At 41.2% G+C, this 25684-nt stretch overlaps 2 protein-coding genes across 2 annotated transcripts; one reads left to right on the top strand and one right to left on the bottom strand.

Annotated features, from left to right (window-relative positions):
* Positions 1 to 875: 875 nt before the first annotated feature.
* Positions 876 to 8466, top strand: STOM (stomatin; the record flags this gene model as incomplete). Its single annotated transcript, XM_009587747.1, has 6 exons — positions 876 to 979; positions 1905 to 1977; positions 2856 to 2938; positions 5444 to 5647; positions 6139 to 6273; positions 8191 to 8466. Coding segments are annotated over 6 exons (794 nt in total), but the record flags the coding sequence as incomplete, so codon positions are not given.
* Positions 8467 to 10309: 1843 nt separating this feature from the next.
* On the bottom strand, positions 10310 to 24080 carry GSN (gelsolin). The gene is made up of 17 exons (XM_009587737.1): positions 23878 to 24080; positions 22444 to 22645; positions 21357 to 21511; positions 20113 to 20274; positions 19728 to 19877; positions 19352 to 19441; positions 18276 to 18408; positions 17738 to 17826; positions 16702 to 16917; positions 15735 to 15868; positions 14841 to 14931; positions 14189 to 14359; positions 13079 to 13253; positions 12673 to 12797; positions 12054 to 12131; positions 11281 to 11341; positions 10310 to 10792 (listed from the first exon to the last, which is right to left on the bottom strand). The coding sequence occupies exons 1-17, from the start codon at positions 24010 to 24012 to the stop codon at positions 10623 to 10625; spliced, it is 2337 nt and encodes a 778-aa protein (XP_009586032.1). The 5' UTR covers positions 24013 to 24080; the 3' UTR covers positions 10310 to 10622.
* Between the last annotated feature and the right edge of the window lie 1604 nt (positions 24081 to 25684).

Raw genomic sequence — 25684 nt, 5'->3', positions numbered from 1 at the left:
CAGGAATGTGATGGTTGTGAGTGCTCAGTTTCACCCTGGGATATCCCCACTCGGCAGTGGGCTCCTGGCAGCCTGTTAGGAGTCTTAGCTGGGAGGATAAGAAACTTCCTGTAGCTTTATGAATGCTTCCCAGCACATCCACGTTTTGTCATGGTGCATTGCTTTTTTTAGCTGTGTAGTATTCGAAACCACTAGCTCTTGTTATTTGCGGATTCTGGAAGTACCTTCAGTTGGTGTCATTTCATGGCAGAGAACTGTCACGTTTGTTTTCTAAGCATAAGGAGTCTTTGGCCAAGAAATGCTTTATAGAGACTTTATTTCATGTCCAGCTAATCTTGCACTGCATCTTATCCTTCTGCCTAGACACAAAAGTTCTGAGAATGGTGGTTTTCTTAGATCTGCACTTACAACAGCTGGAACATAAACCAAATTCTAAATGTCCTGTCACTAGAGTTGATAGGCCATGGGGATTTGCATTTTGCTCATTAAGCAAGGTTGCTCTGACTTCCTTAGACAATAAAAGAACAGGATTTCTACTGCTACCTGTTGGTGATTCTGCTAGAGAAAATTGGGGAAGAGAGAGGCATCTGAGAGTCTATACTTAAATGTTAGCATACTTAATTCTGTATAGAAGTTACTTGGACTGCATTCTGCCCTCAGCTATCTTGTGCAACTTCTAGAGACTTGTGAAAATGAAAACAGAATTTAGCTTTTAATTTAACTTCTGATCTAAACCTAATGAGTTTGGCCAGAGGAGTATTGCCAACAGTGGCTTATCTCAAGTAATATTCAACATAAATATCCAATTGTAGGCCCTTTCTTTAACAGGCACTCTTGATTTTAAAAATCTGAAAATTTCTGCTCTTTTCTTGCAGATGACACTGATACTGGCCTTGGTTTGTGTGGATGGATCCTGGTTATCATTTCATTTTTTTTCACTATTATTACATTTCCTATATCAATCTGGATGTGCGTAAAGGTAAAATTGTTCACTGCTAAGTTAGATTAAAACTTTAAGCAATGCAGATGCTTCCTAGTGGTTATTATTGTTCTCTATTTTATTTATTTGTTTTAAGCACAAATTAATCTAACTCTATCACTTCTTGAACTGTAACAGACAGCACGTAGCAGATCCCTACATTTCAGTGCATTAATCTTCAAATCAAAAAGAAGAGTGCGATTACAGGATTTAGTCAAAACGGCTTTTGCATTGATATCTTTGCTACGTCTACCCAGTTGTCATTAGTACATAAGCTAGTTCGGAAGATCAGAATAATTATGCACAAGAACGCATAATTACTCTTGGAGGACTGATATTTTAATTTTTTTTTCTTTTTAAGGAGACCTCTCCTTATATATGTATGCATGTAAATATGAAGTATGTAAATATAAATATGAGTATGTACATAAATGTGGCTGTATGTGACAGATTCTTAGAGAATGCATCATCTGTGATCACTTTGAGCTTGATGTTTTCAGTTTCCAGACCGGAGGAAATAACTCCTGCTTTCTTTTGGCTAATATACTGCATCAGAATTAGAGCTGGAAAAATCTCTGCTGGGTCACATATACTGCGCTTTGTTTTGTTGTTGCCAGGATATTCCTGATGGCTGCTTTCAGTGTGCGGTCCTGCCCAGATGACGTGCTGTTGCTTCAGCTGTTGCTAGATGGTGCCACAGTCTGAAGAATATTTCTTGTGGAGTATTGTCCTGATTGTTCCTTTTGCTGTTTGCTTTTTGACAATAAAGTTTAGGCTAAAATTCTCAAAAGCAGCCAGTACAGAAATGAAATTTAATGTATGTTACATTTGAGACTTAAGACCATCTTAGAGTAGTGTATACATATTTGGAATCCATCACATGGCTTCTGGAAACCCTTGCATGACATCCAACTATTTATTACAGATTGTAAAGGAATACGAGCGAGCCATCATATTCAGACTTGGACACATCTTAAAAGGGGGAGCAAAGGGACCAGGTATGTCCTGGAGAGCATGCTTAATATTTGTTCTAATTAAGTCATCGGCAAAATAATAGCTGTCTAGAGACATTGCATTAGACTGGCGAATGGATTTCTCAAGAATTTGTAACTTCCAGTAAGAGGATATAAAGTTACTTTATATGGAGGAGATAGTAAACTAATTATCTGTGAGCCTTACCCAGATCTCCTTAGTTAACGCATGGTCTTCAGGTAGAATCAGAAGCACAGAATGTAAAGGGAGGAATAATGGCATCAAATGTGCCATTTTAAAAAAGAAGTTTAGTATGTCATTTAAAACCTAAAAGGTCTGAAAGCGTCGATGTTCTTCAAATAAAATAGAAGCAATTAAATTATTTGATAGTTTTGGAAAGATTCCTGTGCATATTAGAAATTCTGATGAGCTCTGAATGTTATTTTCAGCTGTTACTCCTGTTACTCAAAGAGACAGAAAGGTGCAATAGCTTCTTCCTTCATTTTCATCCAGATTTTGGAACGCTTCTACATTGCTGCAAAGCTGAAGAATTACAGTGCTGATCCACCAGAACAAAAGGAAGTTGATAGTTTCTGATTGCTGGAATTAGGCCCCACAACTAACTATGTGGGACAAATGTTCAAAAGTAGCTGTTAACAGTTCTGGGTTTTTTTCCCAAATGTTAAAGATCTCAAATTAAGTTAGACCTGAGTAAATTGAAGTTTCTCAGGATACTTTTTTGAAAGTCTTATCCTGGTTTGTAGGGTAAGACGAACATGCTGCTGAGCTCGTTACAAAGAGGGCTATACAGCTGCAGTGGTTGGATTTAAGCTTATTTCAGTAGCAAGTTTCATCTGTTTTAATGACCCATTTTCACATATTCTTGAATGAATTTTTTGTACAGGTTTGCTTTTTGTCCTGCCCTGCACAGACAACTTCATCAAGGTTGATATGAGGACTGTCTCTTTTGATATTCCTCCCCAAGAGGTGAGTTTGCCCTTGCCTTTGTATCTGCTAAAGTGCTTGCAGAATTTTTTGCACTTTGTTTTTCCTTTTCCCCTCTCAGTATTGGGTAGCATGTAGTTTTAATGTAGCTTTCTTGTGCAGGTTTAATATATTGTGAAGAATACGTATATCCTTTAGTAATACCATTCAATAAGAGAAGATCGCTGAAAGAAAAGAAATTATGCTGTCCTCTAAGGACCAAATAAGATAACTTAATACTGTCTAAAAGCTAGAATGGGAGGGGTTTGGAATGAAGACTGCTGGACTTCATGCAACATTCTCAAATGGTTTCTGTGAAATCTGGAAGATTTCCAGAAGCAGCAGTGCTCTTTCTGATGCCAGTTTATCTAGATGTATAAACTAGCTAAAATAATGGGATGAGATCATTATATACATCAAATGCTATTAATAGCAACTCAGGGTAATGGTCCACTCCCTTATGTGGGTTTTGTGTACATGTTGCTTCTGTGTCCTGCTATGCACAGAACATTATGAAGGTGTACCGCACCTAATGACATCTGATGTCTTTCAGTCTGAAGGTCCTAAAGAACACAAAAATTACTTTTATTTCTAGTCTGTTTTTCCTTGGATATCTTAATTTTTTAGCAGAATCTCTCCACAGCATTAAGCTAGCTGAACTCAGTGATGCCAACTCAATGGATAACAAAAGAATAAAAAACAACTAGCCCTCTAAAAATAAGTTCGTGAACAATTGTATGTTGATGATTATAACTGTATCCCTCATGTATCTGGTGTATTTTGCAAGACAAAGATGCTTGACGCAACCTGTCTGGTGCATCTGTTTCCTGTCATATTTGCTAGTCTGTTTATTGCTCATCATTAGTTGTAGATTTAGACAAATGGCAACTGTCATGGTACATTCTAAAGGGTAATTGGTAGAAACCTAATCACTGGCAGGCAAAATGGGCTTGCAGCTGCTGATGTGCCATTAGTGAAGCCATCAGTTCTACAGTTTTTCTTTTGACTTGATTAAATTATGCTTATGGATTTAGGCTTGGTTTTAGGTAAAAGCAGAAATACATGTTTATTTGTACAACATGATTTCTGTGCAAGCTACTCATTCTTTGTTTATCTTACACTATTATGAAAAGCCTGCTAACATAGGTAGTTTGGGGAAGGATAGAGCAGGTAAGTCTTGAAGGTTAACTCACTCGCATATCACTCTCTCTTGTCAAATAACATAATAGTAATTGTCTGATATGGAATTAGGACACCTCTTCTGATAGTCATGCGGCATATTTCAATCTCCTTTTAACTTAACTTCAAAATCTAATTAACGCTTCCTTCTGGTGTACCCTCTTCTAAACCTTCAATAATATCTGTCTTTATCTTTGCAAGTACGTCTACTTAACATACAAGTGTTAAATTCAGTAAATCACCTGAATCTGGCTCTGAGGGTGTTCACAAATTGGATTTCCTCTGCAACTTGTCTAAAAATCACCACATACTTGTTTAGTAGCACAAGGTGGCATTTCAATCAGAAGTGCCTCCAAGAAGGACAATGAACTGCTAGATAGTAACAGAGATATTTCTAATTAAATGTTGAAGTAAGAAAACGCATTTATGATGTTTCTTTGAAAGTAACAGCTGAAATAACTCCCTCTTCCCTCACCTGCTTTTTAAATAAGTTGCCTGTTTGGCCCTTGTTTTATAAACTGACACACCTGCGGAGTTATGTCTTGCTAAATCAATAATCTTGTGACTGAAGTTAAATGCAAGCGAAAATCTAATGTGTTCTATGTTTGCAGTGATACTCATTATTAGCCTTTTTTCTCTGTACAGAAACATGAAATGAGCCTCTCTCATAAATGTCTCCAGTGTGTGATCTTACCTGGAGCGCTTTAACCCATTTTGAATGTAGTGGTCCCATATCCGCATCTCTGCATTTAAACAGGACTTTGAGTGTTAATGTTCTTGGAGCCTTTTGTTACCTCAGTCCTTCATTACGCATACCTCTTGCATTCCTGTACAGTCAGTCTGGCTCTTACACATCTGTTATTGTAAGCCTCACTGAAATACAGTGGAGAGGACCTACCTGGTTATGATACGTTCCTAGTTTCAGAACAACAGGTTGAAGTTTCTCAGGTGAAAGAGCATATGTATTTTGGTCTAAATTATTTCTGTTGGGTTTTTTTTCTGTCGCTTGCATGAATTGCAGATCCCTCTGTGAATTTGAAGAAGTGAATTAGAAATAACATTATGGCAAAGCTAACGGAATTTATTTTTCAGTGAGAAATGTTCAAATCTCATATTTAGTCTTAACTTCGCAGAGCTATACTGGAAGGTTTGTGCATCTGTAGATAGACACGTTTACGTGTAGCATATGTGTATAAGACCTTTTGTTTTCAAGATGGTTGCTTTACCTTGGAAAAACTAGGAGTCTGTCTAGTAAAACAAATATATAATTATCATTATATTCAATAAATATATGCTTAATTATTACATGCTTTCCCCATTGCTTTTTAGATCTTGACCAAGGACTCTGTGACAGTTAATGTAGATGGAGTGGTTTACTACAGAGTTCAGAATGCCACCCTTGCTGTAGCAAATATCACAAATGCTGACTCAGCCACCCGTCTTTTAGCACAGACTACTTTGAGGAATGTTCTGGGGACCAAAAACCTTTCTCAGATTCTCTCTGATCGTGAAGAAATTGCACACAGCATGCAGGTATGAGCAGCTTTACCTAAGCAATCCATCAAACAATCCGTTAAGCAGCAATCCCATGGATAACTTACAGGTCAGGATTTATTTTACCTTCCAAGTGATAAGCCAAGTTTCAATTTGGAGCTTTAGGCAAAGCCCTATCAAGAGCTATTGGGATGGCATTCTGTACAATATGACTAAAGCAATAATGGACTAGTGGGGCTAGCAAGTGGGAATGAGGGATACAGAAGAGGAGGGCTTCCCTGGATCGTTATATCAATATGCTGCTGTTGAAGGAAATTATGCCACGGAATTCCTTCAATATATTAATCAAGCTCTGGAGTTTTTTTGTTAGTTTAAAACAGTTATGCTTTTATAATTATCAAATCATAATATAAAGCCCTTAAGTCCAAGAATTGTAAGAGAATTCATTGGGTTTATTGGTCATTCTTCAAATTTGGACATTTGTTTGCAGCCAGGTAGATGGCTTAACTTAATTGTCCTTCCTTATGTAGGCCACACTTGATGGGGCAACAGATGATTGGGGCATTAAGGTGGAACGTGTGGAGATCAAGGATGTGAAATTACCTGTCCAGCTGCAGAGAGCAATGGCTGCAGAAGCAGAAGCTGCCCGGGAGGCAAGAGCTAAGGTAATAACATCAACATGTGGGTTTAGATTTATTTTAATTTTTTTTTGTCTTCATGAATAATTTAATGTGATGTAGAGGATGAAGATTCTCAGCCAGATTGTGTTGTAGCAAATAGGAGTGCAGGGCAGGACTTTTGTGGATTTGTGTCTGGGTGCTTGCTCTATTTCATCTTGGATCATGCAGATGAGATTTCCTTCAAAAGTGCAGAATCTCAATTTTTTACCACACTCCAAAAACAAATCATAAGCAGAACAATTTTGAGGTTATTAGCTGGAGCTTGCAGTGAATTAGAAGCCAAACTTACTTCCAGCTTTTTCCTGACTAGCCCTGATTCTAGGCAAGTCCTTTGTTTTCTGTTTGTTACTTCACAGGAGAAGTAGAACAGCTGTAATACTTAGTTTTATCACCCTTAAGCTGACCAGTGATCTTGTTTGGTCATGACATCTTATTCTCTTCTGAGGTGGGAGAAGGTGATACTAAATATTGAAGTTTGGAGTAAAAATCCTCAGGGGCAGTTGGAGCTGTCCTTTTCCAGGACTAGCAGGTTAGCTTTCTCCCTTAGCGTTCTGTGCCCTGCAGTTTGTCTCCTCTGGTTTGTTAATGCTGTCTTGGAAACTTATTTTGACCTCCATAGATAACAACCATAGATTTTGTTTTTAAGAAACAAACAAACAAAAATCCTAGCTGTCCAAAAAAAAACTTTTTTGGTAGACTAAGTTGATAGATGAGGGTTTCTGGTAGATATTAGTGGTCTGTTGAGCTGCCTGCCCCCAGAAAAATGGAACTTTCATTCCAAATACTAAAAATTGTTCTTGGCAAAGGGAGGATTACTAGAGTTCATCTAATGCCATGAAAATTACATCTAGTCTTATGCTGTTCATCTCACGCGCACACACATACACGTGTGAGTGATTTTTATGCACGTATATATATGACTGTTTTTTCTGTCTGCCATTAATTAGGATTTTCATTAACTTTAACCTATCTTTAGGTTCTAATTAAAATTTTGGTTTTTATTTTCATGGGAAATAAATCCTAAACTGAATTTCATTGGACTTCGGGGCGAGGAATTATTGAATGTGAAGTTGGTGGTGCACCTAGGAAAAGATCTTTGAGCCTACGTTAGTGCTCCAAGTATTAACTTCTACATATTTTTTTGAAGCTTAATTACTTTGTGATTTTTTTTTAATTATTATTTATTCTGACATTTAAAAGAATATTGTGCCCTTGCAATAGAACTCTGCAGGGGAATATGCACTTGCCTGTGCTGACACGCGCGTAAATTGCCTCACCAATAACTTACCTGTTAAAACAGTGCCATCCTCCAATCCAGCCATCCTTTACAAATACTCAGAAAATATTTATATTGTCCCAATGCAGACAGGCCCTGCTTGTAAAGAAATGCATGACCACAAATCTGTCCCTAATGAGCCCATAATTAAAGAGAATGAGGGAATAAAAAGGTATTTCCCCAATAAGAAACATGCCCTTCACCCATCAAGCCCTTGTAGAGACAAAAAAAACCAGCTTTAAGTAAAAAGTATTTTCAGATATATATGGGGAGTGCCTTCTGGTTTTGAGAGGCAGTGCTGAAAGAAGCACAAAAGAAGTTTTTGAAAACAGAACAATTGCATCCGTTGCATTTTCAAGACATGGTGCCAGCTTTTGTGATCTGGCATCCTGATACCAAATGGGAGGAAAACAGGCACACAGGGCCTTGAAAGCAGGCAGGAGCAGTGTAGGTCTGAGCGAGAGAAAAGGCAGAACTGGTGAAAGAACATGGTAAGGGGAGGTCACCTGATCAAAGTGATGAGCAGTGTCTTTGGTGTATGACTTCAGGCTGAAGTCATCCTACAGATTTCTGGTTTATTACTGTGCCAGAATGAATTCAATATTTCATTCATTTTGCTTCCCCAGGTAATTGCAGCTGAGGGTGAAATGAATGCTTCCAGGGCCCTGAAAGAGGCATCGATGGTTATTGCGGAGTCCCCTGCTGCTCTTCAGCTTCGTTATTTGCAGACCTTGAACACCATTGCTGCAGAAAAGAACTCCACCATCATCTTCCCATTGCCCATAAATATGTTGCAGGGCATAATAGGCACAAATCGCTAGGGGAGGAGAGAGTTTGGGATGGGTTTTTTTGCTACAGCGAATGTTTGCAACACTGAATTCCCTGTGTATTATAGCTTATGGCGGTGTTAGCAAAGTGGATTTGCTGAGGAACCTCTTTTGTTATACTAAGTGTGTTATAAAACTTATATGTCATGTTTGTGAATATGGACAGTCAAAATACCTGAAATTGAAAACCTCTCAAAATGAGTACAAGCAGATTGTGATCTTAAAAAAGTATGTATCCATACTATCTGGGATGGGACACCTTTAATCTATAACCTCCCATTTTCAGATAGTATATAAAACCATTTGTGGTGAAGATGAGATGATCCAACACTTGGAAAGAGAAGTATTCCTGTTAATAAATGGGTCTGTAGCCCTGCAAGGGAAGCAGAACAGCCCTAACTCTGTTCTCTTGGGAGTGTAGCTGTATGTGATGAAGTCATCTGACTGCTGCCATGTGGATTGGTTCTCTAGCTTATACAAGGAAAAGTAATGGAAGTTGACATAGGAGTGAGAGTACTATACTGGGTACTTTTGAAAATCAGATTATACTCCCTAAAATAGTCCCCTGTTCATGAGAAACAGTTGTTAGTCGATGTTACTGAAGTGGAACTTTCCATCTCTGTTCTGCCACACAAATGGCGTAAACATGCTGTAGTTATGGATACAATATGCTTGCAGTCACTGCTTGGCTCTTTTGTTGTTATGGTGGTGTGCCTGTATAGATCTATGCTTCTTTAAAACACTGAAAAGTTGTTGGGTCTGCCTTTATCTGTCTCTCTTAAAAATGATTTTAAAAAGCCAAAGTGCTGACTCCTGCATTTTATCCAGGTCTAAAACCTGCTTCTCTAGGAAGCAAGATCTCTGTAATTAGCGGGGGGTGGGGATGTTTAACAGAAGATGCAGTACTGTTTATATATCGGTTCTAACAAATTAGTGATTTACCTGTTGATGCTGCTTCTGAGCAGACCTGTAGTATTTATTGTGACACTAAGGGCTTATACTTAATACCAAAACCATGTAATCTTCAGTTCCTGTAGTCTTGAGCTGTAAGTCTGTTAAACTGTATTCGTATTTTGTACCTGTTCAGCAGATGTAATTACAGATTAAAATGAGAAGACTTGGGGTCTGGGAGGGGAGGCTCTTTAGGCTACCAGCATCACTGAGTTTGGCATCTGGTCTTTAATTATTGGGAGGTGGCAATGAAAACAAAAAGCCAAGATCAATGGTGTAAGTGCCCTTCTCACACTGGCCAGCATAAAGTTCCTGACTTGTTTTTTATCACCTTTCTGCTACGATCAGTTCTGTATTGACAGGTATTTTAGTAAGGGCAAGGACTGTTAACTGTGCCTTGAGTCGCTGTGCCTTTGTCACTGTTACAGAAGATGCCCAGGCGCTGTAAGGGTTTGAGCCAGTCGGCGCTGTTTCTCTTCTGCCTCTTTGCTGTGAACTTTTTTTTTTCTCTGCGTCATAAAAGCAGGATCCCTGTCTGCATGTGTTTGTCAGTACTTCAGTTAATGTAAGCTGAGCTTGACTTTTTGCTGGGGGCGGGGGAAGGAAGTATGGTTAACAAAGATGTAATAATTAGCATTACTATGCTCACGCACTTCAAGTGGGAAACAGAGTAACTGCACAGCTTGAGGTTAATCCTTGGGGAAGATGAGTTGCTGCTGTAGATGGCCACCCCTGTGAATTCTTGTTGACACCAGCAGCACGCTTTTTGCTCTCAGCCTGAATAAAAAAACATGCTGTTTACTAATGAGTGACTTTCTGAAAAAGTAGAATACTGTTAATTTATCAGGGTCTTAAATGCCAACAATTCTGGCGACGGGAAAGCAAAACAATCCCAAAACCCCAAAAATCATTTCTGTAACCATTTAGTAAAAAGTACATGTGCAAAAGATGGCACAAAGAAGGTTTAGTTTTCTAAGGTATATTTGTTTCAAGCAAGTTCAACAGTGGGATCTACAGGTTCTGTTTAACGTTTTCTTCTTAGTAACAAACCGTAGCATTTCTAGTCTTCACATATTCCATACAAGCTTTATTGTATTAAATACCATCAAAGCAAGGAGTAGGGTCAGTGACTGGTCATGATTGTTTTCGGTAATTATTGCACAGCTAATTGGCTATGAACATCATTGCCTTGTTAACATGCATCCTGCAGGAGGAAGTAGCTCTTGAAGGCATTGAAGGCACTAAACTTGCTCCATTTAAGAAAAGAAAAAACCTGTTACTTAGACATCCACATCTGCCATTGCTCTCTGTAGAGGATCAACAGACCAGTAGTCGTCATCCCAGCCCAGGAACCAGCCAGAGAAGGTTGGCGGCTCAAACCCTTGCTTAACGACTGTGACTGGAGTTCTCTTATCTCGGCTGGCTGGATCAGTTTCAATGTACCGTTTAGCTGAAAACACACAAGTAGAAGGAAATCTCATAGAGTACAAGTCTCGTGGAGCAACCGCTGAAACAGCTTAATTGTAGCTAAATGGATGCTAGAGATACAATTTCAGATTATTCATTTAAACAAGAACAAAACCCACAAAAGTCTTCACTCTATAGTTTTATCTATACTTGTTAGAAGACTGGCACTTGTTTGCAGAAAGCTGACATCAGAATTATAAAATGCCGTAATACAGTAGCAGCCTACGCCTGCTTACCCACACCAGGATACTTTTTCAGTATTAGGGGTTGAGCACAGCGTGTCTGAATGCTACATCTCTTTATGCTGATCTTAGGGATTCTCCTTTCTTGAGAGAGGTGATCTCTTTGATCACAACACTGAATTTTATGTTGTGATTAAGGTATGTGTCTCAATATATTAAATTGCCTGCCTTATGATCAGATAAGGGAAAATAAGAAACCGTTAGTTCAGAGAGGAAAATGTGACATTACCAGATTTCAAAGCCTCACTCTTTTCTTCTTCATGGGCATCTTTCCCAATCCATACAAAGACCTAAAGATAAAAAAAACCCGTATGAATTATTTCAGCAACAATCGATCTCTTTATGAAAGAAAGGATAATTTAGACAAAGTCTCAGTGAACAGAGTATGACACAGAACAAGAACATATTCATGTTGGTGTGCCTGGATTGTTGACCTATGTGACTAAAGCTATTGGTAGATAATGAGAAGCTTTTTGACTGCGTTTTATCTACATAAATTCTAGATACATGAATAAATGACGCACTAGCTTAACATCAGGAAAAAGTAGCAGATGTTTGAGCATTTTTACGAAAAACATAAAAAATTCATCTCTAAGTTGCCTTTTGGCTGATGTATGCCCAGTCTGTTATTGAAAAATAACAGAAAACGTGTCAGTATCTTAAACTATCAATGAATCCTAACAATGGTTTGCGGTCCTCTCCAGCCGGGACAAGGATGCTGCCCTCGAGAAGGTTACAGACTAGGGGGGGACATTTGATACACAACAGCCTGTTTTCTTCAGCCCTTAAGCTAACCAAGAAACAGCCGGACACCGACTCTCTTCTCAAGTTCTGGGCGTAAGTTCTCTTCAATGTCGCTAGTGAGGTGACTTCTTCTCAGGCCTGAAGATGAAAGGACTCTGTAATACAACAACTCTTCCAGCTATTGTAATTTGCGTCTCAACCTAGAGCCAATTTGTGCCTATTCTTTGCTTCCTTCTTCACTAGGTAAATGTGACATACCTGATCCCATGTGTCAAGGAGCATAACATCATCTGTAGCAAGGTCATCCTGAGTCAGATCTCCAGGAACTTCTTCAATCTGGAAAACATAAGGTTAAAAGATGGGCACATACTTCAAGCACCATTTTACCTTTACAGGAGAAACCCAGTTCACAGAGGTTCTAGTTTCACCTCTTGTCAGTGGAGGTGCATTAAGTTAGACGTTGGCATGGTATTTGACCATGCAACTCCAGCTATGTCACAGAAGTGTTCTTAGACCACAAAATTAGTCTCTCTCTACCTAGAGAAACTGCCTTTCACTCATGCCCAGATTTGTAATCCTGCCTGTTTTTATTTGAAAGATTCATGAGTTAAAATTTGAGGAGTCTGAATCCTAGTTGTTAACCAGGGCAGGACGAGTTCAACGCTTCAGAAAGTTGCTGTGCTGACACGACAGCACAATAGAACTAGCTGCTGTCTCTGCAGAAAAAGGGTGCCGATGCTTTCCTTCTGGAGGCAACGCCACAAAGGAAGATAAGGTATAACAGCCTGTCGGCTGGCTCAGAGCAGACGGGGACTGAGTTCCTCCCAGCTTTGTCAGATGGATGTTGAATTAATTGACTATCTTCTTAGATACTCACAATGAAGCGTCCACTCTTGTTGGAGCATGCAAAAAGACGAGGGGGGTGAGCATCCATCTTCCTGTCTTTCAGCCGGGGAGAGGTACGGTAAGGAGCTTTTCCACCCAAAGCTGCCCAGAAATTAGCTGAAAAAGAGAAAGAGATACTGATGCTTCAACTATTAATGGAAACCACAGTAGCAGTATGGTTTGGGTAGGACTTGAAGCACTCTTCTACGTCAGAAAGTCCCAAACGCCTACAAACATGAGTGCGCTGTTAAACATAATGAAGATACTTTGGAGAAGCCCCTCTGTGCCTATGTCCACATTTCATTGTTCTGAGAGACAAAAGAAAATACCCATTGAATGGTTACTGAGAACGTGCAGCTACACAGAAATGATCTCGGACCCCATTGTGCCTCCCTCACCTGGCTCTCTGCCCTCAGAAACCTGTACCGGGCGAGCTCCCAGTGTCTTCAGCAACTCTTGTGCTCCCGATTTCTCAGCATCGCTGGCTCCTTGGCCAACCCAAAGGTAAGCAGCAGAGGGAGTTTTCAGGACAAAGGCATCATTGGAGTTCAGCTGACTGGCAGCAGGATCCAGCTGAAAAGAAAGAACATTACACATGTCAGATGTAATCGTCCTCTACACAGAGCCCATTATTTCAGAATAAAAATCAGTACGTATCATTGAAAAAACTGCAAACAAGATACTCCATACAGCGTGTAAGGTTATACGATACGTTGTATATTTGCCTGTATCTGAGTGATGAGTTAAACTTAATCATATGAGAAGAGTAAATAAAAGTGTGTTTCTGTGTGTAATCTACAGATACATATGACCTATGGCAAGAATGCTTAGATCTGTCATTTTGCCAGTCGTTATGGTTACGGTTATGACAGGAGATTTAAGAACTTGCTGGAGGACCATTGTAGAGCAGTATCCCTGCTGCTCAGGCTGATGAATCATTAACGTAATTTCCTCTATGTCAACAAGGACATGCCATCTTGAAGCTAGAAACTTAGGAGGTTGCTGCAGACATAAAACAGTGCTCTTGCCTCACCTGTAGCTATTGGCTAGAATTTAGTCTCTCTTTTGTTGTTGCACGGGGGGGGGCAGTTTGTGTGCATTTTCTTTCAAAGGAGTAGGACTCTCAAGCTATGTCCTGACACAAGTTCTATTTGCATATAGGGTATTTAGCACGTTCTGTCTTCAGCACTGTTGTCACACAAGCTTAGAACAAGTCACAATGGCCAGATCAGAATGGTTTTCAACAGCTTGAAAAGTATCATAGTATGCAGAGTACAGCATTTAGTGGGAACTTAAGAGAAAATAGCTTAAATGTATTCAAGGTGATATTTATAAACTAATTAGAAAATAATGATTATCATTACTTATCTATGGGAGAAGAGGAATCTTTTAACAGTTGGTGAAGTTTTCAAAGTGTGTTTCAGTTTACATCAGAAAGCTCAATTTGGCCCTTGTTCAAAGGGATCATGTTCCCATCACAGCCTATGCATACAACACGATCCACATACCTCTACTGCTCTGGTAGCTCCCGAGGTGCTGGATCGGACCTGGAACAGCCGCGTTTCTGCAGGTGGTGTCTGGCCTCCTTCCCTAGAGGTTCCACCCTTGTAAATAATCAAGGGCTTTCCACCAAACATACTCATCAGATGAGGTGGCTCTTTTCCTTGCACTACTCGTTTCTAGAGAGAAAGAAATTTGCTGTCAGTTTTAAGCTGCTGCTGAAGAGTAGCACAAGATATACTAGAAATGGCCTTTACTACCATCCTTCCAGCTGGAATATTCATATAGCACCCAGCTGGCCACAGGAGCTTAGCTATTACCTCCTGTACAAAAGCAGACCAGCGTTTAAACTGAGCTCTCACAATTCCCTTTTCATTTTTATTGGTGAGTGATCCACTGGCACAGAGGTAACAAGTAACAGCCATAAAAAACCTCCTGTCTCATACAGGCCACTTGTAAAACTTTCTTGCGTAATAGCTGGAGAGTAGGTTAGGCACACAGCCACTCCATACACCTACACTGTGGCTGGGGGGTTGCGACCAACTCATGACTGGCTTTCTCCACTGCCAATTGGTATCATATAACTATATATATATATAATTTATTCCTGCAGCGTTGGGTTTTTTTGGTTGGTTGGTTGGTTGTGTTTGGGTTTTTTACCTGCACAGGGCTGCCTCCCAGCTCCTCATCCAGCTGTACCGTGAGGAATGCAGAGGTCGCAATTTCATCTTGAGTGGAATCAGCACCCTGCCTGAAAGACAAGGCAAAATTTGAGTTTTATTTTCAGCCCTTTTCCCTGCACACACACACCTTACAGAGATCAAGAAGAGGTAAGGAAAACCTTTGTTACCAAACCCCTGCAGCACTTCATTCAACATGAAGGCAAAATTCATTATCCTATATTGTAACACAGTGATTACAGGGGAGATAAGAACGTTTTCTAGATAATAAGCACAGATTCTTTAGTATCTTCATGCCCATCTCCCATTACCTTTCTAGCAGCTAAAAACATGCCTGTTGGTAGTGTAATCAGGAACTACACAGGCAGCCTCTACACAGACTGCATCCTTTCTGGTTTCAGTTAAGACAGCTTGTCTGTGCTCTCTGCTTGCTGACAAGCAGGAAGAAGACCACTGTCAGACTCCCTGCTGAAAAACTCCTCTTTAAGGGCATGGTCTGGGAACTGTAACAGTCACAAGCCACCAGCCAAGGTGGCAGAGTATCAAAAATTAGTTACAGTGGTCTCAAAAGATGTAGGAACTCTGCAAAAAGAACTAGAGCTTGATCCAAAGAAGGGAGTAACAACTACTGAGAGGGGAAAAAAAAAAAGAAGAAAAAAATGAGCACAGTAATTCCCCCCATTGTCCCACTTCAAACAAAACATTCCAGACCTCTGGTATTGTTTTGTTTGCAAGGGAAGGTTATCCAGGGTGAAATTTTATTCCCTGAGGATCCTCCATAAGCGGGAAGCAGCAGTGATCCATTTTCGAAGAAGTGGACTCAGCCCCATATAGCCCCAACGTTTCCTGACTTGCATTAGGAAAATTTTCTTACCAAGTGTAAATAATCTGTCCCTGTTTTCCAGCATGCTGGTAATTGTACAAGATAATATAGCTGTCCCCTCCGTAGAACTGGCCATACGTCGAAGGATCCACTGGCACTTTCTCTGAGCCTTCTATTCTCCAAATCTAGAAAAGGAGAGGAGCAGAAATATCCCGGGTTCAACGACAGCAGAATAAGCAGACTTTCCTGACGGCTGCTGTTCCGTTTTCTTCCCAAAGTCAGCCTCCCAGGACTCGCAGTCCTGCAGCCCCACCTGCTGGGGAATGCCGCTAAAAGCCCGGCATTCCACAGCCTGCAGCCAGGCCTGGAAGCAAGGCACATTGAGCTTATCCTGTTGTGAGCTCCCAAACCTTGATCGGATTCATCAGAACTGTCAGAACCACTGGACAAAATGCGAGTCAGGCTACTAGCACCGCCAGCACTGATGCCCATTTTGTACCTGACATGATCATTTCAATTTCTCTCAATTAAACTGTCAGGAATAGAGCTTTACCGGGGACTTTTCAAAAGTCTAACTTTGGCTAGGACCTCTGTGGGCTTTTGCACAGCACTCAGCCCTTTCAAGCCCACCATCACCACTGCTTCTATGCACAAATGCATGCATCCAGGTGCACGAGATGAGTGCTCTGAGAGAATCACCCATCACATGTGTGATGGCAATAGCTAGAATAACAGGGAGGAGGAGGAATGAGAAAGAAGTCTGGGTCCACGCTGTTGGGTGAAGCATTGCCCCCAGGGAAATTGTGGGGTCAAAATTAACAGCTCATCTACACTGCTTAGCTGCAGGGCTCTCAAGACCCTGCTGGTATTTCTGGTGTTAAAAATTCCCCCAGCATTTAAGAAACTGCAGTGTTGATTATTCTCGGGCCTCCATTTGTCTCGCTGCTCTTGCAGGCATGCCATCAAGTAGCAAAGAAACTTCTGGAAACCTTCCCAAAGGGATTCTGACACTGCTCACCTGTTTCCTGCCAGAGCCATCATCCTCCATTCCATGCTGGGCAGCCATGGCCTTGGAGGTGTGCAGAGTGGCAGCATCGAAAGGTACCTTCTCGATCTTGGCAATGTGACCAGAAATGTAAGCCTGCCCCAGTCCTTCTGTCTGGTCCTTGTCCCGCCAGTTCTTGAAGAATTGCTTAAACAAAGGTGTCTCACCACTCTCAGGGAGGACTTGGACCTGAAACAAATGAGCCAGCCCGTCAGGAGCAGCCTTGCCCCCCATCCCACACACCTCCAGCTCTGGCTACTCCATGCTTCGTGTGAGCCCTCGTTTTAGGCTGACAGAGAATTGCCTGGTACAACTCTTCTGAGATCACAGCAGTGAAATGCCTGGTGCCAAGATGCAGTATTAAGAGCAAAGTCGGGTCTCACTGACACCATAATCAGAGACAGCAATCAATAGCACCTCCAGCTACTACCATACCGGGCAGATCTTTTCCAAGAGAAAAGACACATCACAAACCATTCTGCTGCTTGTGACCTCTAGTTTGAAGGGATCTGTTTCTTTCAAGCCAGTGTTATTCAATCTTTAAGCCTCTGTGTAACTACACCTGGAAGGTCCATACTATCACAACCAACAATATGGGTCTCAATATGCTATAGGATGCAGAGTCAGTCTCAGGTGAGTTCTAAGGAAGGCTGAAGGGATGCTAAGCCCTTAGAATCATCTTCCCAAGAACAAGAAGGGCAGGTTTATCTATACCTTCTCTTTTTCACTCTTTGGAGAAGGTAATGGAAAAGGTAAAAAAGTATCTGGGAGGAAGAAATGTTAAATACTAGTTGTGTTGGGGTAAATGCTATTTTAAGGACAGTGTTAGCCCAGGAGCAACACTGCAATATCTCCCTGCAGAAGAGCAGATCCCCCAAAACAGGAGCTACTTGAAAGATTGCTAGTGACACTGTACATGAGCCGTGCTCTGGAGTCAGTGGCCTGTGTAGCAGAAAAGCAACCCCAGTGGTGTCTGCGGGTTGGCCATAGGTGAGCTGCACATCCTTACCTGGGTATGTTTCGGATAACCCATCTTATCAATGAACTCAGAAGCTGTTTTCAGTGCTGCCGACTTCTCTTCAGAGTTGGCACTCTTGCCTTTAACGAAAATAGAGAGAAAAGAGGTCAACTTTTTTAAAAAGTTCTGCATACCTAGAGAAGAAACTGTTGCAGGTACTTCCACCTTGTGCAACAGTCGAAGGGTCCAGCCGTCCAGCTAGATGATGCCAAATAGCAAATGACAATTGTTTGATCTCTTTTATGCCTTTTGTGATGGCTGAGAGAGCACAATTGCCTTTCTACTTATGATACTAATTTAATTTTTTCTTCCTGGTTCCCAGGGCTCTCCCTTTAATTCTCTACCCTAAAGACCCTGTACCTCAGCACCTGACATTTCAGATGAGAGTGCTTTTCTGAGAGTGTTACTGTTATCCAAACTTGGCCTGAAAACCACCACCAAGTGTATGCTCCCCTACCCAGCTTGAAAGAAACAGGGATTGGTAACTGGATGAAGATCATAATTAGCTTCACCGGCATCTCTATGGTACCTTTCCAAACAAAGATCTTTCCATCTGTGCCATGGTCCAGAATGAAGCAGTCATCTGTACTCAGGGCTGCCTGGGAGAAGGGGTTGTCATCTGCCACCAGGGAAACTGCCATGTTCCCAGCCCCATTGGAGACCTGTGATAACACAGCGTGGAGATTAGATAAGGCATCGTATGTTTCCCTCCAGCTTCAGGGCGATAGTCCAAAACTCAGGGAGTGGAAGGGAAATAAACTTGAATGCATTGGCTGCTTCAGGCACTATTGTTTTTCAAACAGGATACCTTTGACACAGCAACAGTATGACAAAACTATAATACTTCCTCTGAAGATTTCAAGTACTTCTAGCAAAGCAGATACAATCAAAGAAAGATTGATCCAAAATGATAATCCTTGCTGCACAAGCAGCCAAGAAATATCTTCTAAAGCAAACCAACTGCACCCAAGAACTGGAGGGGACAGTCCTGGTAACTGTGAATAGGCCTCCCTGTGTCAAGTGGGTATAATAGTCTGAGTTCCTGTACTTACGAATGGATAAAGGTCCACATTACAAACCATCTTGGCAGATATTCACCACATCATTACCAGAGACTGCTGTAGAGAAGATTCCTCCCAAAAAGTCTTGGACATTCCTCTACACTTATACTAGCTGATGACAAATGTTACCTTCCAAATCATTGCTTCAACATGCTCACTGGATGTAGAAAGGGGTAGATCCTGGTTGTCAGGCTCACTATTTCTAGTTCTTTCCTGTCATCTTCCTAACACAATGCCTGATAACACAAAGGAAAACTCCCTTTTTTCCCCATTCGTTTCACACTCTGCCTTTCCCTCAAAAATTCCTGGCAAGTCCCAGCTGTCTCACTAGAGTCACCAGTGGTGATAAAGACAATAGAAAGCATGTGGGCATGCAGTGTAAGCAACCAAGGTTCATACATAAAACTTCATAAAAAGCTAACAGCAGAATGAGGCAGAAGCAGGACTCAGATCAGCTCAGCTCCTCTCTGCTATTCCAGCTCCATCTAATTGCACAAAGATCACTCCATTCTCTACACGGTTATTTGTCAGGGTTTCTTGTTACCTTATAGAGCTTAGCCAGCTTTCTGTTGGCTATATCAGTTTTGGTCTCATCAGAAGCTCCTGGTGGCAAACTGGGCTTTGGTCCCAGGACCTGTGAGAGAGAGAAAAAGAATTACCAGCCAATCCAAGAGAATCTCTGTTTTCCAGATGCTCCAACCACAAGAACAAGTAGAAGAAACTTCTAGATCAACAACAGTGAAAATATACTCTGATGTCCCAGTGATGCAGAGGACCAAGTCTGCATTGAATTGAGTGTTTATAGCACTAACACTTCATATGTAAGGACACACATTACTGAGCCTATCTACCTGTCCCACCCATTCTTCCACATACCACCCTTCCCACTCCAGCACGGACAAATGGATGAAGCGAATAACCTGAAGCATTTCCTCCCGCTCTGATCCTTCCTCCGAAACATAGACCTTGGCGCGACCATTCCGCTCATTGTCCCGAATCCCCTTGGCCAGCACAGTGGCCTTTAGCCGTTCTTGGCGGTTGCTGTTGGAGCCACACCATTGAAAGATGTTCTGGGGGAAAAGAGAAAGACCATGCAGCTGTCAGAGCATAACGATCCCCTCTCTAGACAAGATGGCAGTATGGCTGGGACTGAAAGACGTTAAAAGACTGGCTATACGGTGTTTCAGAATGCTCAACACTTGAGACAGCTTCAGCAGAGCAGGGAAAAAAAAAAATCCTTGCATTAACTACAGGCATCTCCTGCCCCTGCAAGTCTGCTAAACTTGTCTTTCACGTGGTACTTACACTGCCAAGGTCAAGGATGAAACAGTCCCCTGTGTTGAAGCTCTCCCAGGTCACAGGGACCTCCGTCGCTCGGACTGTTCGCCTGCCTTTGACCTGCAGAAGCCTCTGCACAGTGACTTCATTGGGAACCACATGTCTAAAGCCAGAAGCCACGCCACCAGCCTAAGGGAAAACGAAGAAACAACAATTCACACTTGTGCTGTTGCTTCAGAAAAAACGAAAATCCTACTGATTTGCTATCAGTGAGCAGTTTTTGCCTCTCACAGGAAAGAGGGTCAGCAGTAGCTTGCAGAGAGAGCTAGTTTGCCCAGGCTGGGCTTTTGTACAGCATATATCTATCGATACATCCCAGCTATCCATTCCCATAGCATCTAAGGGACACTGACACAATACAGTTGGAGATCTCCAAATTTGAAGAAGATCACAATAAGTTGAGGTATTAATAGGATTTTGACTGAAATTATCCCAACTTCAGGATTCACCTTCTCTGCTGACAAAGAAATACTTGGAGTTACTTGTCAATGTAGGCAACAGGACTTGAGTTATCCTCAAAAAAAAGCACAACCAAATTCAAATGAATGAAAGTAACAACAAATGAGTGGGAAATAAGCAAAACAGAAAGACTAGGAAAGTCTTAGACATGAGGAAATATAAGCACTTTGCAAGCATTTGACCTGATATGACTTTCCTTGTGCCACTGAATTCCTAACAAACTACCATTCTTGACTCTATGTTTCTACTTCTCCTATTCCACTTTACTGCAACGGCATGGAACTGTAACTCCCACTACTATTTGTCTACTTTACCAAAACATTACATACGCTAAGGAGGCAGGCTAAGCACTGAAAAAGACTGGAAAGGTCAAACTCTGTTATGTAAGTGGGGAGGAATTAAATCTACTGGGTAGGCGTTTCCCATTAACTCAGATCGCTGTTTCTTAAATTCATTCCAGACATCTTGGGACTGTTCTTTCCTCTGCTTCTCGAAGAAAAACAAAACCTCGATTCCTAAAGTTTCCTGGGGCTTTGCTTGTGTATTATTAATTCAGCCAAAGCTCTCCCACTGGGATCTGCTGTTCTCCACCCTGTCAGTTCCAACTCATTGAAAACATCTGGTTGAGAATGGTTTTTAAGCAACTGGAAAAAGGGCAATTTTCATTCTTCTGAGAATTGGGCAGTGGGCAGGATGCCATTTCTTGCAAACTTGATTCAGCCTGATAGTATAAAGACCCAGTCATCACCTACCTTGTACTTGATGCCAGATTTGAAGTACCCCAGGAAAGTTGAGGACTCATGGCCTTGCACTTCACGATGCTGAACAGCCTTCCCTTGAAGGTAGTCGTCCATCTGGACAGTGAATATGGCAGCTGCCCCACGCTCATCTTGAGAGCTTTCATCTCCTAAGAAATGAAAAGGCAACAACTTGGAGGGAATGCAGGGTTTCTGCCTCTACATTCAACTGTGCAAAAAACACCAGGGAGAAAGCAGATTACTGGGAAGTTTAGTTTCCAGGAAGGTCTGCAGAATAGCCATTTCCAAACTTTTCTAGTAATGACTCCAAACAGCAGTATAAACTGTATATTTTTCTGGCAGGCTTACAATACCATCGTAACTGCTGCAGCCCCACTGCTTCACAGCTGTCTCTTTGATAGGTATCATTCACTTTTGCCATTTCACCCTGTCCTGGGAAGAAACTTGCTACGGAACAAACACACAGACAGATGAATGGAAGACATTATCAGGCTTTACGAAGGCTGTAGATACTAGTGGGGCACCAGTTCCACAGCAGTTTGCCTCTCTGGAGCTCTTTGGTGTGGAAAACCTATTGACAGATGGCAGATACAACAAGCCACCATGCAAGTATCTCATATAGCTTTAACTATGATATTGTCAGAGTCTCAGTTTTGCAGGATGTAGAGAAAGCCTTGGCATGTTACTCGGTGACATTTACTGCAGAAGGCCAGTTAGGAGGTCCGAACTTCAGGGGAAAAAATCCCACTCATTGAGTCAGGAGTATAACAACCGACCTCCATACTTTCAAATAGAAAGGGTTTCAGCGACCCCCTTCATCTGAGATCTTGTCTTCTCTGTGAGCCTCTGGAGAACACGGACTTATTCTGTCATGTTGATCAGAAAAAAGGTAGGTACAGAGGTGGCTGTACTCACTATTGCAGAAACCATTCCAAAATTTTAAGGTCAGTAGCACTATATGCAATAAATTGCATTCTCACTGTACTGCTAGTTCTGCTTTTTATTTCCTTGGGTAACACTGGACAAGGCTGGTGTAGTGAGAGGAACAGAATTCACTTTTGGGCACTCCCACCAGACTTACCTAACCAGAAATGCAAGTCGTACTGGAGGTTCCCATTCCGCTGTTTGATGGTGTTCAGCACCAGATAGGAATCTCCTGTGAAGAAGTCTCCATACAGATTTTTTGGCACTGGAACCAAATCAAATTTCTCTATCCTCCAAATCTGAAGGCCAGGTTCCTTCCCAGCCTTTGAAAACTCAGCGTGTTCCACCATGCTGACAGGCTAGGGGCGAGACAAAGAATGTTGTTCAATATGCATAATACAAGGAAGCACATGTTTAAATTATATTGCTTCTGATCTCTTAATAAGTGGAAAGTTTCCTTTTTTCTCTTGCACTGAATTTTGAAGAAAAAACAAAAAGTGTGGGGGGGAAGTCTCTCAATCAATCACTGTTAATTTTCACTTCCAATCAACTCTCTTTCCTGGCTTACTCCTGACTTACTCTTTCCTAGACTCTCTTTTCTCTGTTTTTTGTCTACCTCTTGAGGTAGACAACCTCTCCTGAGGTAAAGGTTACTCTACATGTTTTCTTTACTAATTTATAGCTTTTCAATATGGGACATAAGTGAAAGACTAATTCCCTTGCTGACTATTCTTTTCTATAAATGCTGCATGATGTTCAAGACTGTAGGAAATAAACCCCTTTTAACTATACATTTTGTACATCTTGCACAAACATTACTTACAGTTCTCCTAAAACCTGTGTTATCTTATCCAGCTCTTTCTGGAAAATTTTGCAAATATCATCGAAGTTAGATAATTAACAGGTTTCTTATATCTCTTCTGTTCTGACACGTTACTTCAGTACTTCTGTGTAACTGTTCCCTTACAGGAATTACACTAATATACACAATATCCTGACCTAAGGACATTGCAATTTTGGTTTAATGTGTGTATTGTCATACTAATGCAATGTATTAACAATATGCAATCCATTCTTTTAACAAACATAATGAACACTTTTTATAACTATAATATAAAAGAATTCACTTTGGTAATACTGACAGGAAACAAAACATTTCTGCCGTATTGGCAAAGGAAGTTTGTCCGTATATTACAGCATGCCTTTGAGTGGTATCAGATAACAGGGAAGAAAAAATTAAGATGTTATATTAGAAGCATCCAGTATTTTGACAAAGAAGATAGTTCACAGTAGCTGATGGACAAAAGTACAATATGGTCAGCTTTCAAGGCAGAAATAAAGAATGTTACAAACTAAAAAGCAAAATAGCAAGTTAGCTACCAAAGTGATTCCTAAGCTGAAATCAGATCTCAAACAAAGATGGAAAACAATGAACTTCTAACATTATGATTCCAGTCAGCCTTAGTTTCTCCCAAATTCCCACTATAAAATTGGACAAACTCCTTAGAAAGAGTTAAAAGAGAGTGTGACTCTTACGAGTAATTGAAAAACAAAAGTTTTTCAATGTTTAATTGTGATGTTAATCACTTACCACAGCTGAAAGCACAACAGCTGCTGTAACAACATATCCAAACCCTGCAACAGACATGGAGCTAACACAGTTCAGCTTCAGAGCCATTGTGCAAAAAATGGTGAGAAAAATATAATTGAAGTCCCGTTTGCCCATTTCTAACTGCAAATGGGCTTCTCCCTTCTTCTGCAGAAGCTGTAGGGAGTCCCAGCTCCCTCCTCCTCTTGCTGCTAGTGAAGATGAACCGCAGAAGCCAATCTTTTATCAGGGACAAACACACCCACCCCCTCCGCAATATAGGGGCGTAACATGTTTGTGCAAACAGACCTCTTGGAAGTGTCAGAGACTCCTTCAGCCATTTACAGACGCTTAATTCCAGCAGGCAGTAACTCAAGACAATATGCTATCCATTACAGCCAACAGTGCAATTATGTTCAAACAAGCCAAATATCTAGTCATAAGGCCAGTAAGAAAGGAAGAAATTAAGAGACATCAGCAACGGAGGCAACATTTTGTCAGCTGAAAACTGCAAATAAATGGAAAATTGATGAGATGCAGCGGAACAGAACAGCTGTTCCAGATGGCAAGGGCTGCAGAGAGAGATTTTGGAGATGAGAAAAAGAACAGAGAAGCACTGAAAGGATACAACTGAATAACCTGAGGGTGGAGGGAACACACCCTCATCTCTCTCAACTTTTCAGAGGAGCAAGATGCAAAATTCAGCATGTGCTTTGTGTGTCTCGTGCCTGAATGCAATCTCCACACAAGCTACTATCAGAGTAATACACTCTGGAGGGGTTTGAGATAGACCAATATATTTCAGCTCATGTGTTAGCAAAAGGGCATTAGTAGTCTGGTAGGTGACAGAACAAGAGCTAATTCAGTAATTTCACAACCAAGTATTACTGAGGGTGTAGACCCTGTGACAGGAATACTCAGTTCAATGGAATTACAACATAGTACGGCTGATCATAGCAAACCAATGATCTGCCACCAGTGAAGAGCTTGTTCTTCCAACCATCTCACGCTTCAGCAAGCCAATCTATCACATTTTCCAAGTGTTTGCAGTAAGTAAACTGTGCAGAAAGAGTTGTATCCCATGTTCCATTGCAGCACCCCAGGAGCAGAGCAGCCCTAGGATCTTACCAGAGGGTGGAATGGCTCCTGGAGGTGCAAGCAGCAGTGCCTGTGATACAGCATCTGCCAAATGCTGCCCAAGGGATGCGCAGAGACCTGCCTCAGACATGCTCTCTGGTATGTGGTTGTGAATATCCTGGAAGGTCAAACAAGAATGCTAAGAGGAATGTAACTAATGCCTACATGTGGCTGTGCTGCTGGTTACTCTTTTTCTCTTAACGTACCCAGGGAAGAATTACTGACAGTCTGAGGTTCCCACTTTCAGAATCTCTCAAAGATGCTTAAATAAGGGGCCAAATCCTCCACCCACAAAAGTCCACGATGAAACTTCCATAAGGGAAAGATCAGACCTCATTTTTTATGTGCTTTCTCCACTCTCCATGAGAATATTTTCTTTCTGTCTCTCTCTCATTAGAACACTCTGCTTCTCTGTTCTTCAAGCTGATGAATTTTGTTTTGAAATGTCACCTTGGCAAACCCTGATTTAGTTAATGTGCCTTTGAAAATTTCACTGGAAATTCTCAAACTGAAACAGATAATAAAGACAATGTCTTAGTCTTGCTGGTATTTCTGATCTCTGTGAAAGAAGTTCAGAGTGTCAGATGTCTAAGACCCAGTGAAAAAAATATTGGAACCCTGACTCCGAGGAAGCCAGCTGTGAAAGGCTTCTGCAGCTGCAGCATACCCAAAC

Source organism: Fulmarus glacialis, unplaced genomic scaffold (assembly GCF_000690835.1).
Source record: "Fulmarus glacialis isolate BGI_N327 unplaced genomic scaffold, ASM69083v1 scaffold34500, whole genome shotgun sequence".
Classification (NCBI taxonomy): domain Eukaryota; kingdom Metazoa; phylum Chordata; class Aves; order Procellariiformes; family Procellariidae; genus Fulmarus; species Fulmarus glacialis.
Note: the sequence above shows the minus strand (reverse complement) of the source record. Positions and strands in the feature narration are given on the sequence as shown.